General features: G+C 32.6%; 1 protein-coding gene across 1 annotated transcript; it reads left to right on the top strand.

The window, feature by feature from the left end:
• Positions 1 to 1323: 1323 nt before the first annotated feature.
• On the top strand, positions 1324 to 3144 carry LOC131067773 (protein LURP-one-related 5-like). The gene is made up of 3 exons (XM_058002926.2): positions 1324 to 1880; positions 2345 to 2569; positions 2666 to 3144. Exons 1-3 carry the CDS (start codon positions 1476 to 1478, stop codon positions 2807 to 2809), a joined length of 774 nt encoding a protein of 257 aa, XP_057858909.2. The 5' UTR covers positions 1324 to 1475; the 3' UTR covers positions 2810 to 3144.
• Positions 3145 to 14362: the final 11218 nt, after the last annotated feature.

Raw genomic sequence — 14362 nt, 5'->3', positions numbered from 1 at the left:
ATTTCATTAACATTTTGTCTATTACAAAATAAATTCTATTATTACAATATTTCATATACTAAAGACATGTTAAAGATTATCAATTATCAAATGTTGTAGTTGAATTGGTTGAGCACGATTGGTGAGGATGATGGTATGTGATAAGAAAGCCGTCCATTGAGGTCCAAACTCTCTTGGAAGCATGTTTAGGCCAAGTTCAACACTTGGGTAGTTTTGATGGATTGGATCCCCTTGCGCATGACTGTTTGGTGGAAAGAGACTTTCTAATTTGAATGTATGCCTACTAAAATAGTTGTAATTTGCTATATATGAATACAAATGCGAATTTTTGATTTAGATGTATGCTTATTCAAATTGTTGTAATTCATTATCTAAAAGAGAGATGCCAAAGACAACTTTTTTGGTTTATATGTAGACAACTATTTATAATTCGCTATAAGGAAAAAGATGCCAACATCTATGAAATCTGGTTTATTTTCATAAAACAAACAAACAAACAAAACAAAACAAAAGAAGATACCATGCATACTATTTTGTCTCATTTACATTTTTTCTATAACAAAACAAATTCTACTATTACAATATTTCAAATACTTAAAACTTTTTAAAGATTATTGATCATCAAAGGGTTGTGGCTCAATTGCTTGAGCACAATTGATGAGGACGATGGTATGTGATAGAAAAACCATGCATCAAGGTTCAAACTCTCAAAACCATGTTCAAGCCAGGTTTGACACTTGGATGACTTTAAGAACAACTCTCTAATTTAGATGTGTGCTTACACAAATTATTGTAATTTGTTATATAAAGACAAATATGCCAACATCTAAAGCCAGGTTTGACACTTGAATGACTTTGACAACTGCCAACATCTATGTAATTTTCTATGTAATTTGATACTAGCCGTTTAACTGTTTAGATGAAATTGACTTTGACTTTGTAATTCTCGATATAAAGAACATCATCTTTAATCTGATTAGTTTCCATGAAACAAAAGAACTATTCATCCACATTGTGACCATACGGCTAAAAATTGATGCACATTGTGATCACACGGCTAAAAATTATATATTTATTTAAGCTTTTACTTAAGCGGTAATAGCGTACATTGAGCGACATATACATTATTTTAATGGGATATTCGGCATTTACGCGTTACTTGTATAACCAGGCGAGAGTCCCAACAAACTTGGCTCCATTTGCCATTTGGGTTCGGCTACAAATGCCCAATTCCCCATGTATTCTCCTTTTTCCTGAATAATCCTGTGGACGCACGCCATTTTTAATGCAAAAAAGGTGTTCTGCAGGGAATATACACTTTCTCTTTTTAGGGCTTCAGTAGCTCTCTACTTTTCCAGAACCATGGAATTCTCAAAAGGCAATTTTGCAAGATTTGTGTTGAAAGCATCTGCATTATAGTAGTGCAGGAGATTCGAACTCATAAGATTTTGGCTCAACCAATTAAGTTATATGCCATGCTGCCACTGTCTTTACTGTGCAATCTGTGTGTTTCTCGAATCATCTTACCCAGAGAAGAGGACGATTCGGTACATCAAGCTGACAAAGTTAACCACCAACACAGTAATTCATCAGCTTGTTATCTTTGCAGCTCTAAATTATCTGAGCCCTTTAAATGCTCTGCTCAGACTAGAGAGGTTTCTGTGTTTTCCCCTGTTGTGGGTGAAGATTTTTGCTCCTCCTCAGTCACTGTTCTGACTGTGAGAAAGAAGGCTCTTGTTTTCAGTGGAGGGGGATTCATTGTGACCAACTCATGCACTGGCGAGATCGCTTTCAGGGTGGATGGAAGGGGTCTCAGTTCAACAAACAAATTGATTCTCATGGATCCTCTGGGAAAGCCTCTGCTAACATTGCACCGGAAGGTAACCCCTTTAATTTTTTTGTTTTGGATGACATAGATATCAATATCTTTCCTTCCTAACATCACAAGGTAAAATCATTTTTTGTTTCAGAAATTAGTTGGGTTACATAGATATGGCATCTCCCTCTTTAACAATTTTTGTTTTGAAAATCAAATAGATTACATAGATATCAACATCTCTGCTCTGTAACATTGCATCCCAAGGTAAAACCGTTTTTTTAATTTTAGAAATCAACTGGGTTACATAGATATCATGGACATCTCCACTTTTAATCAGATCACAAATTTATATCAGAAAATCTGTCCGTCATGAGGATCTAGTCCATCAAACGTTCAAGAATCAAACCCAATCATACCTCTAGAAGTTTTATTATTGTTTTTCACATCATATTATTGATAAGACCCATTATCAAGAATGAAAAACAAAACTGAAAAAACTAAGATCTTTTATTATTCTACTGACAGGCTTTTAGAATTCTCCACCATTGGTATGGAATCCATGGAGAAGCATGCCATGGCCAGAAGCCCATTTTCAGCGTGAGCAAATCATCAATGTTTACTAAAAATGAAGTTGCAGAGGCGTTTGTGGGCTCCACCAGAGGGAAGAAACACTCTTACTATAAAGTTTTGGGGAATTACAGTGAGCGACATTGTAGTATATACAATGGCCTTGGCACTTTAGTTGCAGAGGTACACTTGCCTTTGTCCTTTATCTCTAATTTCTTATTTGTTCATATGCAGACAGGATAAATGAGTTAATGAATTGTACTGTATTGTATTTTTCAGGTGAAGAGGAAATTTGCAACATCAGATGTAATGTTGTCAAAAGATGTTTTCAATGTTGTAGTGAAAGCTGGCATAGACCAGGCTTTTATGATGGGTTTGATCGTCATTCTTCATCAGATGAGTGGAGAACATGACTCTATCTGAAGTTAGACATCACATGACTAATCTAATCTGATTTCGAGCTCATGACTAAACTAAGTTGTTGGAGCTTTTCTAACTAAGAGATCAGCTTTGTATCAATTCATTTTTAATTGAGTAAAGCTGAAGTTTAGGATTGTATAGATATAAGAGAGTTAACAGTAACATAACAAGGTGCTGAACAAAGAGATTCAAAGGAATATGATAAAAAAATCATTCTTCATGATAGGAATTGTGGTTCCAACTCTGAGTTTGCATGGTGTAATTGGATCACCATTAGATTTTCTCTGTAAAGCGATTTGGGCAACTCTGTCCATTGGTTAAACGAATAGTAATGTAATGTTGTGGAGGGATATTTTATCTGGTGTTATTACATCATGTTCAACAATAGGTTTTTTTTAATTTTAATTTTTAAAAATAGTATAATGCTAATAAATGTAGATTTCAAGATTATTTTAATATAATTATATTAATTAAGAAATTATAGAAAATTATACATAAGTTTTCAAATTACAATAGTTGTGATTAAATTCTAAATGATTAAAATTTAAGGAAGTTTATCATAAATATATCATCTTTATGAATCCAAAAAAATAAAATTAATCAAAATGTGACATTTTGAGGATGAAAATCAAACAGATCAATCCAAATTATTATGAAAGGGCTCAATAAACTATGAAGATTGAACAAAGGATAAGAAAGAGCATTCAATTTGTGACCTTCCAAATGTAAGTAACATTAGAAATCTATTTCAATTTGTGACCTTTCAAATGTAATTAACATTAGAAGTCTATTTGATTAAATAGTCCTTCACAACTTTCCATTTTCTAGAGATATATATGAAAAAAATAGACAATTTTTAAAAAATATTACTTAGATTTAAAGTTTTAAATATATTATTAAGTTTATAAGATCTTAAATTGATACATCAAACTCATAAATTCCTACTCCATAATGATTTAGTCAATAATTTTTCATAAATTGATAGATTTAATCAAACTCACTAAATTTTCACAGACCATTATGGTTTACCCAATATTTCGATTTGACCATATAGATTTTATGTAAGCAATGTTTAGGATTAAACTCTATATGATCCATATCATCAGAATACCCAAAACAGCTACTTCAACACAGAAAGTAAAAGGCTACAATTTTACTGTGACATAATGTTATTTGCTTCTTTGTGTCCTCAGCTGAAAAGGGAGGCTACTTATAGCAAGATTTTGGAAGAGATCAAATCCCAATTTTGTGCAAATGCATGAAGCAAAACTCTTTAAATTTCAAGTATGGTTTATGCTCAGCCCCTGTATAATCTGTTGCTTCTTTTGTCTGTTGGTTTTTCACACTTGAATTATTTTCATAGCTGGTTCAGATGTTTTTATTGTATAATGTTTCTTAGTGATGGAAACTCTGTAACTCTCTAGTTTGCTATTATTTGCTGTTAAGTTTTTGTATCGAAGATATCAGATTATGTTCAATGATTCATCATCAGAATGAAAGAACTATATTATTGCTATTATTTATTTTTGATAATAATACTTTTTTTAGATAAACCAACTTTAATTTTTCAAATAAATGCTGAACAAAAACATTAGATCAATTGAATAGCAGTAGCCACTACCATTTTCATTTCATAGGAAATGAAAGTATTAGTATTCAACCCACCAGCCATTTCTATATACTGTAAATTTGTCTGTTTATTTGCTTTGATCAATAAATTCTTTTTTGCCCAGTCTGACAGTAATCTCCTCCATTTTCTTTGACAGATCTTTGTTTTAGATATTTCTCTGCTGAGTGTCATTTCCATACAGTGATGGAAGCACTATCAATGACTGCAAATGCAACTGGTGCGTACGGTGTAGTTGCTGTGAGCAATGTGTAAATTCATTTAAAAATCTCCATTTTATTAACTGTACATACTGAGAATTTGTCTGTTTATTCTGTTCTCTCAAAGAATGAGAGATCGCCCACTCTGACAGTAATCTCCTCCAATTTCCTTGACAGATATTTCACTCCTGAGTGTCATTTGCATACATTGATAGAAGCACTACCAATGGCTGCACATGCAACTGCTAAGTACAGTTTGGTTGCTGTAAGCAGTGTGTAAATTCATTTAAAAATCTGCAGTTACTGTTAAAAGGTTAAAGTGCTCTCGAAAATAACACATGAAAGATATCTCTTGGAAATGTAATCAATCTTCCACGAAAGCCAAGAGGAAAAAACATTAAAATACATAAATGAAGATTGGCAATTGGCAAACTAAAAGCAAGGTTGTTCACCTCTGAATCCGTTCCTTTGTAACTATGAGCAAATCATATTTAATCCTGTGGATTTTGATTATTGTGTTTTGCTCTGTTGATCCCGATTCATCTATGATATGTTCTCATGGAGTGGAGTCCTCACTGTAACCTAGATAGAGAGCACCATCTTCGAAAATGTTGTAACCTAGTAAATCTAAGCAATCCAGATTTTGGCAATTAGATTTTGTGCCACCTTCACGTGGTCCAACACAACTGAAACTGGACCTTTTCGTTATCCCACACATTCTCTCTAGGGATGCTACTACTTGGGCCCAATTTTGATGACCCTATGGAGGTATGATAGCATTTCGAAGAAGATTGTACCAATGAAAGAATTTTTAGTGTAGGAGGCAAAAGGTATATTTTATGTTGTTTACACCAAAGTTGAAGTTTGAGTATTGTCAAGAACACTTAGATTGTGGTCCTTTATATTCAAAGGAATAAGATATATTTCAGAAAATAATATTAGAAAAAGTTATAAAATGAGCCTATATAAGGTATAGTTTTAATTGATAAATTTGAAGAGGTAAAATTGATAAGTGATGAGTTAAACCAATAGTAGGAGGTGCATCATGATCATTTGACTTTCTTAGGGTTATCAAAGAAAGATTTTCAATTAATAATTGCACTCTTCATTTTCTTCTTCAACATAGATTTAGTGTGATTTCATATTTGATTGGTGTTCATTTAAAAAAATGCAATTTGTGGAGTGGAGAGACTGTTTTGTTCTTGAAGGCATATTTGGAAATAGTTTGGTTTGGGTAAACATGTTGTGTATCTCCCCATTTTAGTTGGTTTGAGTGGTCAAACATATCTTGTTATATCTATGAATTTGAAGAAAAATAAATGATTTGGGATCTATGTGTTTTGTATAAATGAGTAACATGTATTTATATACTCTCCTACTTTCTATTTTAATTTCAATAATTTCGTTTGTTAAATGTGAAACTTAAATAATTACTTATCATTATTGAATGGTCTCAAGTATTTAACTATCGTGATATTTTTTATGAATAAGTGTCTAGATTATCTTTTATAAAATAGTCTTACACATATTCACAAGAAAATGTCAGCGGGGAGAAGTCACCCTCCTAGAGTCCAAAGGAGGCTAAAGCATAGAGAAAAAAATATAGAGAAAAGAATGCCACTAGGAAGCTAAAGTAGTAGTGAAGGGAGAGAAGGAGGATCTCAGTCACTTGGCTTCCCTCATACATCAATAGAATCTAGGGTGTCTATGAGAGGGTCCAACCCATATTTATCTTTATCTTCTTCATTTGTAACGCAAGTTGGCAAAATAGCAAGTTATTTGATGGAACTTATTGGAATCAAAACAACTAGATGCACAACTAATAGGCCACCCAAAGGTTCGTCCTATGTGTGAGAGGCAGGTAGAGCACATTAAAGAGAAAGTTGTGATCAAAACCATAGACCAAGTTCCCTTATTGTAGTTGGGGGAGAAGCCTAAGAGCAAGTCTCTTGAGTACCTTGAGTAGAAAAACTCCTTCCACAATGGTTCCCATGAGAAGATGAGTGGCCCCTAGAGGAAGAGGGACGTGAAAGAACTTTTCCCATCACACAAGGGGTGCTTCCCTAGTGGTTGTGGAGCACTTGTGAGAGGGCCACCTCAAGTGCAACATTTTTTGGTTGCAATCGTGATATTTTAAAAATTATTGTGAATTAATAGATTTTTTTGTATTTGTGATATAGATAAATTGATTTTTAGTAAATAAATTTCTATGTATTCATTTTGTAAATGTTATTAATGTTATCATTTTTCTATATATGTATTTGCATTTTAGTGGGAAATATCTATCAATGCAAACTATTTCTTTTCAAGGAAATATCTTAAAATGTGAAATAGATAGAAGAAAAAAGAGAAGGATTTTTTTAGTACTTTTTATTTTTGTTTGAAATTCTCTCATTGCTCCTTTGAAAGAAAAAAATATCTATGTTTTCAAAGGAATTATTTTTGGAATTACTTAGTCTTTGATTAGCTTGAGATTGTGATTTCTACAACACTTGGAAATATTACTTGTTGCATTCTTTCCTCTCAAGGAGGTATATTTTATTTTAGGAGCTTGCTTGAAAAGCTAATTTTATTATTTAATAGTGTTTTTAAAATATATTTTTCTCTATAAATTTTTATATAACACATGCCCCAATAGGTGGATGCATATGAATTTTTCAATTTCCTAGGAGTGAATGGATTTGAATACATGTGATAAGATGTAGATTTAACATTGAAAACAAGGTGAAGAAATATTGCAATATTGACTTATTTATGTGATTGGAAATCTGAAAATTAGATTACCAAATTTGATTTAAGAAAGTGATTGCAACATTCAACATGAATATAAAAACAACAACCAAATGAGACACCAAATTTGTGGAGAAACCCTTTCGAGAAAAAAATCCACTAGAGAAAGAGGGCAAGTATATTATTAATCTTCAAAGGAGAGATATCTACATTAATATATTTTGTTTCACTTCTCTAGTCAAACTTGACAACACCTAGATACTTACACATGAATCACACAAAACTACCATGCCATGGCTCCAATTTATAGTAAACTAAGGGAGGAAAAACCACAATGGTAACTCAAAACAAGAGGTAGAAAACCATTTGTAGAAACCCATGCCTAAGATAATGGACAACTAATGGACATAATACATTATTATTTTCCATCAAATGACTCCAACATGGGCACCTAACTCATAGCCACTCAATATTTAGCTTCTTGGATGCTTTGTAACTCCTTGATGACTCTTCACATAACTCAATGAGTGACCTTTCACATTCCAATATTTGGTCCCCAAAGTGTGGTTGTTCAAATCCCCAAAAGTCTATGCCTAAGAAGGAATCTTATCCATTTTTTTTAATCCCCATCACTAGTTACACATGTTCACCTCTTGAAAAGGCAATTACAATTTGACATATAATATAAATATTTAATATTTTTTCCTCTCATGTCCTAGGGAACACTGTCCAAGGAACATGAAGGCACATGAGTGCCATATGATTGAAAAGGTCAATGTCACACCTTATCCTGACATTATTCCACTTGAAATTATACATTGAAATTACATCCAAGAGACACACAAAATAAATTCAATTATAGTGATCAAGGCCCATGGCTCTCTTGCACCAAGAGAAATTTTTTGTTGTCACTAGCTTCATATGAGAATCTATAATTTTATAAGTATGTGCACGAAGATGGTATACATTAAGGTGGTCAAAAGTGACCATTTTTTTTTTGAAATCAACCAAAATTGAACATGGAGGAGTAATTTGCAATTCATGCTCTCAAAATTTGGAGATACCAAAAGAACAAGAATTGTAATACCCTAAATCTAGTTTATAAAATACTAATGTTTTTAAAAAATAGATAAGAATAAGAGGTTAAAATATTTCATGCACACAAAAGTGTTCTTAGTTTTTAGTAAATCATAACATGGTATCTGGTGTGTGTGCCTCAATTTTCTTAGTTGCATTTAGTATTTTGAAAAAACCATTCGTAGAAATATAGTTACGAGTGAAATATTAGGAGCTATATATTGTTTTATAATTTTTTATTATTTTTTAAAATAATTTTTTAAAGTAGACGCATCTTGAAAATCAAATTGTTGTGCATGTGTGTCACATAACTTGCACCGAAATAATCAAAAAATTTAATTTTTTTGAATGTGTAAAGAATGAAGACACTAGAACAATCTTATATAATTATTTCAAATTTTGACAATTACATCGAAAGATATAAAAAAATTAACATGTATGTATTTTAAAAATATAGAAACATTAGTAAAATAAATTAAATATAAATATGTTGATGTAGTTCAAATCTATTTTTTTTTTTAGTTAGAAAGGTTATAAGATGTGTGAAATTATGGTGGTAATTTTACTAAAACTTGTTTTAGAATGTGTAAACTTGATGATGTGAAAGTTGAGAAATGAGAATAGAGGAAACAATAATGTAAAATGGAGGCAAATAAATAATTAAATCCTATAGGCTTGTTATCCAAACCAATTTATATGATAAAACATTCTCACATTTTGTGCAATCCAAATTGTGTTCACATTCTACGAAACCAAAAATATGCTTGCATTTTGAGCTCCACAAAACATGCTTGCATTATTTGGAGCTCAAAACATGAGCATGTTTTAACCTCTATTGAGTGTGCTCCCACTTTAGCTAGGTTATATTACTCTCTCTACATATCTCCTAGTCAATATCCCTCTCACTCTGCCTCATCCCTCACCCCCAATATCCCTCTCCCTTCCTCCAAATCTCTCCATCTCTCCCCTACCTCTACCTCCCTCTGTCCTTCCCCCCCTCTCTCTCCTTCCTTTTATCTTACCTTTCTATTTATATCTCTATCTAACTATGCCTCACTTCCTCTCCCTCCTCCTCTCTCTACTTTTCTGTATCTCACATCTCTCTCTCAACTTTCTATCTCACTCTACTTTCTACCTCTCTTTTCATCCCTCCCTACACCTCTCTCTTCTTCTCTCTATCTCACATCCCTCTCTTTCTCAGTCTCTCTTCTATATATCTTACTTCCCACCATCTCTCTCCCCTATCTCTCTAAATTATTTATATTTTAGGCTGTAGGGACTATAGTTTATGGGTTTAGGGTTGATGGTTTATGATGGAGAGTTGAGTGTTGAGGGATTACATTTAATTATTTAATTTGTAGTCACATAAATCTGTCCATTTTAATTAAATGAATATTTCGTATTTATTTGATTAAAAATCCACTAGCCATCAGTTAATTAAATTAATATTTAATTAATTCATCTTCAAACATTCTCCTATTAATTAAATAAATTATTCAATTTATTTTAATTAATTCATTCAACCAAATTCACACTCAATTAAATGAATAAATTCTATCTATTCAATTTAATCCTCTTTCCTCTTTTAAATAAATTAAATAAAACATTTTTTTAAATCATTTATTCCCCCCCACTTGCATTTTCCTACATCTCCCACTTTCCTCCTAAATCCCTTTCCTAAATTATTCTAGAACCTATCTAATCCTAATCAATTAGCCTAATCCATCCCCTAATTATTGTCACATTCCTAAGCAACTTGGAGTCACTTCTCAAAGACTTCAAAGTCTTTGAAAAGCATTTAATGCTTTGTGTGTTCAACAATTTAACCTATAAAGTCTTCCAAACCACTTATGGCTCTTACATGACCATTTATGGTTAACCCCTAACTCAACCCTCATGTGACTCATGTGTCTCCTCAAGCATTTAATGCTTTGACCATGGTTATCCCTTTTACCTTGGTACAAGAGTTTGTCCTTTGGATAAAGATTTTATTCTTTGAATAAAGAATTTATTCACTCAACCCAACCTTGACTTTAACTCCCAAGTTAACCTTTAGGTCATGTCAAGCATTTAATGCTTATTCCCTCTCCTCTCAACCTATCTCATATTGACACTTGTCATCCTGGGATTGGGTTGAAAGCCCTCACATGGATTGAATATCATTCAATCCTGACCGTTGTTGAGATTACTCAATCTAAACCATCCATTGCTCCATTTTTCCTATAAATAGAGCCCATTTCTTCATAATCCAGATCCTGAAAACTTGTATGCATTTAATCTATAGTGAATTTTAGAGAGAGCATTTAGCATAAATCACATATATTGTCATTTTGGACTAAAATAAATCTTAGTTCATTTCATAATATATCTAATTAGTTTTTTTTTACACTTGCATAGCATAGTTAAAAACATTTCAATCTTGAACCTCCATAAGCATCCATAGTGCAAAAAGCTGCTGAGAGCTACACTAATTTGGAACTTGGAGAGGAGAGGAACAAAGGAGAAGGAGCTAAGAGCATGTTAGAAGGCATTTGGAGATGCCTTGTGATATTTGTTTCCCTAGTTAAATACTTTAGCATGTTTTTAGTGTCTCTTTTGATATGCCTGCTTAGATTAGTTTTTGGTTGAATAACACTAACCTTTGATCCTTGTTTTTTGTTGTTTTTGTGTGTTATACGACCACATGCTTTAATCTAACATTTGTCCATTTCGTAGAGCATCATAATTATTTAGGTTTTAATGTTAAATTATCAATGTTGGGTTTTAGGGTTTAGCATATAGGGTATAAGGTTGATTTACTAGGTTATAGGGTTTGTGATTGATGATATATGGTATAGAGTTTAGGGTTGACAATATAGTGTCATGTCGCTGAGCTAAAAAATAACACTTTCTAAATATAGTAAGTCCCCATTGGCCAAAAAAAAGTAAGTTGACCATGATAGGATACTTTGAGAAAGATTATTTTCTCTCTCTTTATAATTTCTCAATGCAACTTACTTAATTTGGCAAAATAAATATTAAATTTATTTTAATGGAGCCAACTCTGAAGACATTATTGGTAGATTTTATGACATATTGTCATAGTGGGAAATATAGTTTGTTTTTAGACAAGAATCAAAAGACGATTATGGGATCATTTTTTATGAGGCTTATGTTGAGAGGGAATATTAAAAAATATCATTAATTAATATTAAATTTGGCCTCTCAGGATGTTGGCATGTGTGTCCTTTGGATTCAGTAGCAAGAAGTCTCAAATAAGAAATGATAGTTACAAATGGAAGGGGATTTTGGGACAACTCAATAGTTGGAAACTCAATGGTAATAATGAGAGCCTCTTTTGAAGGAAAATTTATGATATTTTTATTTATTTTTCAAGAGGGTGTCATGAGGGGTTGCTCTTTTATATATTTGGAGGAGATTTCACATTCTAGGCATTCTCTCTTACTCATTCTAACCAGTTCATGATGTATGTCTTTAGAGGTTGATAAACCAATGAAGGGGAATCTCCAAGGCTAATAAAACAAGGGGATTGAGGTTCAAAGGAAGTGCTCCAGAGAGTCTCTAAGGGAAATCTCATCTAGAGGTTGTATTAGTGCTTAATGCTTTTATTTTCTAGTGTTTTCTATAGTAGTTTGTAAGTTTTTTTTGTGAAGGATTTAAGTGCATAGTTTAGTAGTTTGGTTTTAGATTTGTGTTTTTGTTCGTAACAACATATATTTCTATTCTTGGTTTTGTTTACCACTGAAACCAACATAAACCAATTTAATTACTATCCACCAAACTAGTCATCCACCAATGTCCAAGGCCAAACCCAACTAACATGAGCATAGTAAAAAGAAATACATACTTCCTACAATTACTACAAACCCTAATGACTCATAAGCATCGAATTCAAAAAGATTACTGATCTATGTATCAATGCATTGGCTTCCTGTGATTGAGCCACAAGTTTTCCTTTTTGAAGATGGTCATTTTTTTGGCTTTTATGGTATCCTTTGGTCCAAACAATTGCAACATTTTCTCCCTATTCTATAGATATTCTTTAATATAATCTCACCCAACTTTTTCTTCCTCCCAACATTCTTCTCTGTCTATGTACTCTCTCCATATGGTGAATAGCCTCAAAGGTGGGATAAAACCTATAGAATGCAACCATTCTCCACCCGTTGACACAAAATCTTCACTCGGCCTAGCTATGACCATGAAAGTGTTCAACCAGTACTTCCACTCCTCCTTCATGCACTCTCTCATCACCCATTTAACATCTTCCTTTATTCCAAGTTCCAAACCCCATACAAAAAACATTGAGACCAAACCTACATTTGTTCTATATCTAAACTCTAAATCCATAAACTCTTTCCCCAAGAGCACATCCACCATTTGCAAGAATTTTGGATTCTCAATTTTAAAAATATTGTGCATCCTCTCCTCAGGGGTTTCCCCCATGAAAGACAAATTCTACTTTGTTGTTACGAGGGAGATTTGTGTTCCTCCATTGAAATTCTATTTATAACTAGAAAAGCCCTTTGCCACTTGTACTAAAAATAACTTCAAACAAAGGAAATAAATGAAAACATTCCCTTCTTAACTCATACCAACTGCACATTGCCAAAAATATCGTACCAACCCAACTCAATATGATGTAATGGCTCACACACTTCAACCATTTAATAAGCATTGAGGTGAACACTTCACCAACAATGTAATTAACTCTAGCGGCGTACTGAAACACCACAAGTCATTAAGATAGTCCTCATGACATAACAACCCTATGTACACAAATATCCTTAATCAATTTCTTTAACATGCAATAAATATTCATTCATCTATTTGTCCTATCCTTCCACCCATGTCAACATCCTCTTTCAGTTGAGTGCCATGTAGATCATCCCACCACTCCACCCTTTACTCTTCATCAAATGGAGAACCCCAATTTGAAGGAATGTCCGCCTCACAATTTTCCTCCCTTTGAATGTGAGAGATTTTAAAATCTTGAAAAAAATTTAATTTCTGAAGAACTATATCAATGAAAATTTTTAATTTTCAACTTTGGACTTCTCCCTTCGAGATTGGTTCAACCATTAATTGTGAATCACCCTCCAAATGAAGTTTGGAAATTGAAAGTCTACTTACTAGATTGATTGTGAGAAACGTAGTTTGAGCTTACCCTTCATTGTTAGTGCCTTTTGCCAATTTTTGTGCTCCAATTGTCAATATGTTCCCAATTTCCTCCCACAATACCTCCTAATCCCAAGGGCCCTGGATTACCTTTTGGGGCCTCATCAAAATTAATTTTAATTCAACCTACTTTCGATCTTTTCCATATCACATTTTCTTTTTGCTTCTTAAAAGGATCAACCTTGTACTGCCCATTAATGGGCCTATATATTTTAGATACCTAAATTTGATTAATTTAATAGCTATCCTAAATGCTCTTAAATTAAATAGTTACGCATTATTAATTAATTAGTGTTTCCTCCTAGTTAATTAATTTTATTAATTACTCTATAGTCCTCTTTTAATTAATTATTTGATAATCATAAATCATTTAATTTATTAAATCCACCACCTTCTTCTATTAAATAAATCAAATGCACAATTTGACTATTCAATTCATTTTTGTCCTTTTCTCCTAATATCCCTTATAATTAATTCCATTTCCTAACATACCTCCTATCTCTAATCCTCCTCTAACCCTTCCTCCAAATCTAACCTCCTTGGCTAATCATAGGTTTTAGTCATCCTTATCCTCTTTTCCTCACCATATGTGTGCACATTCCAAAATATCTTACATTTCCTAATATTTGGGAAAATATTCTAATTACCTTGACATTTAGAAATATCTCTATATTAGGAATGAAACCTTCTTATTTGGGTGGCTCTTTCCCAAATAGGCATGTGTCCTCAAGGAGACATGTCATT

The sequence above is a fragment of the Cryptomeria japonica genome, chromosome 3 (genome assembly GCF_030272615.1).
Source record: "Cryptomeria japonica chromosome 3, Sugi_1.0, whole genome shotgun sequence".
NCBI lineage: Eukaryota > Viridiplantae > Streptophyta > Pinopsida > Cupressales > Cupressaceae > Cryptomeria > Cryptomeria japonica.
The sequence above is the reverse complement of the archived record's forward strand: the minus strand, read 5'-3'. Positions and strand labels throughout refer to the sequence as shown.

Excerpts from the sequence above, each read along its gene's own strand:
- LOC131067773 (XM_058002926.2), top strand. The coding sequence starts at position 1,476 with ATGCTGCCACTGTCTTTACTGTGCAATCTGTGTGTTTCTCGAATCATC. Across the intron at positions 1,881-2,344 it reads TGCTAACATTGCACCGGAAG|GCTTTTAGAATTCTCCACCA; the intron begins GTAACCCCTTTA and ends TTCTACTGACAG. Across the intron at positions 2,570-2,665 it reads TTGGCACTTTAGTTGCAGAG|GTGAAGAGGAAATTTGCAAC; the intron begins GTACACTTGCCT and ends TGTATTTTTCAG.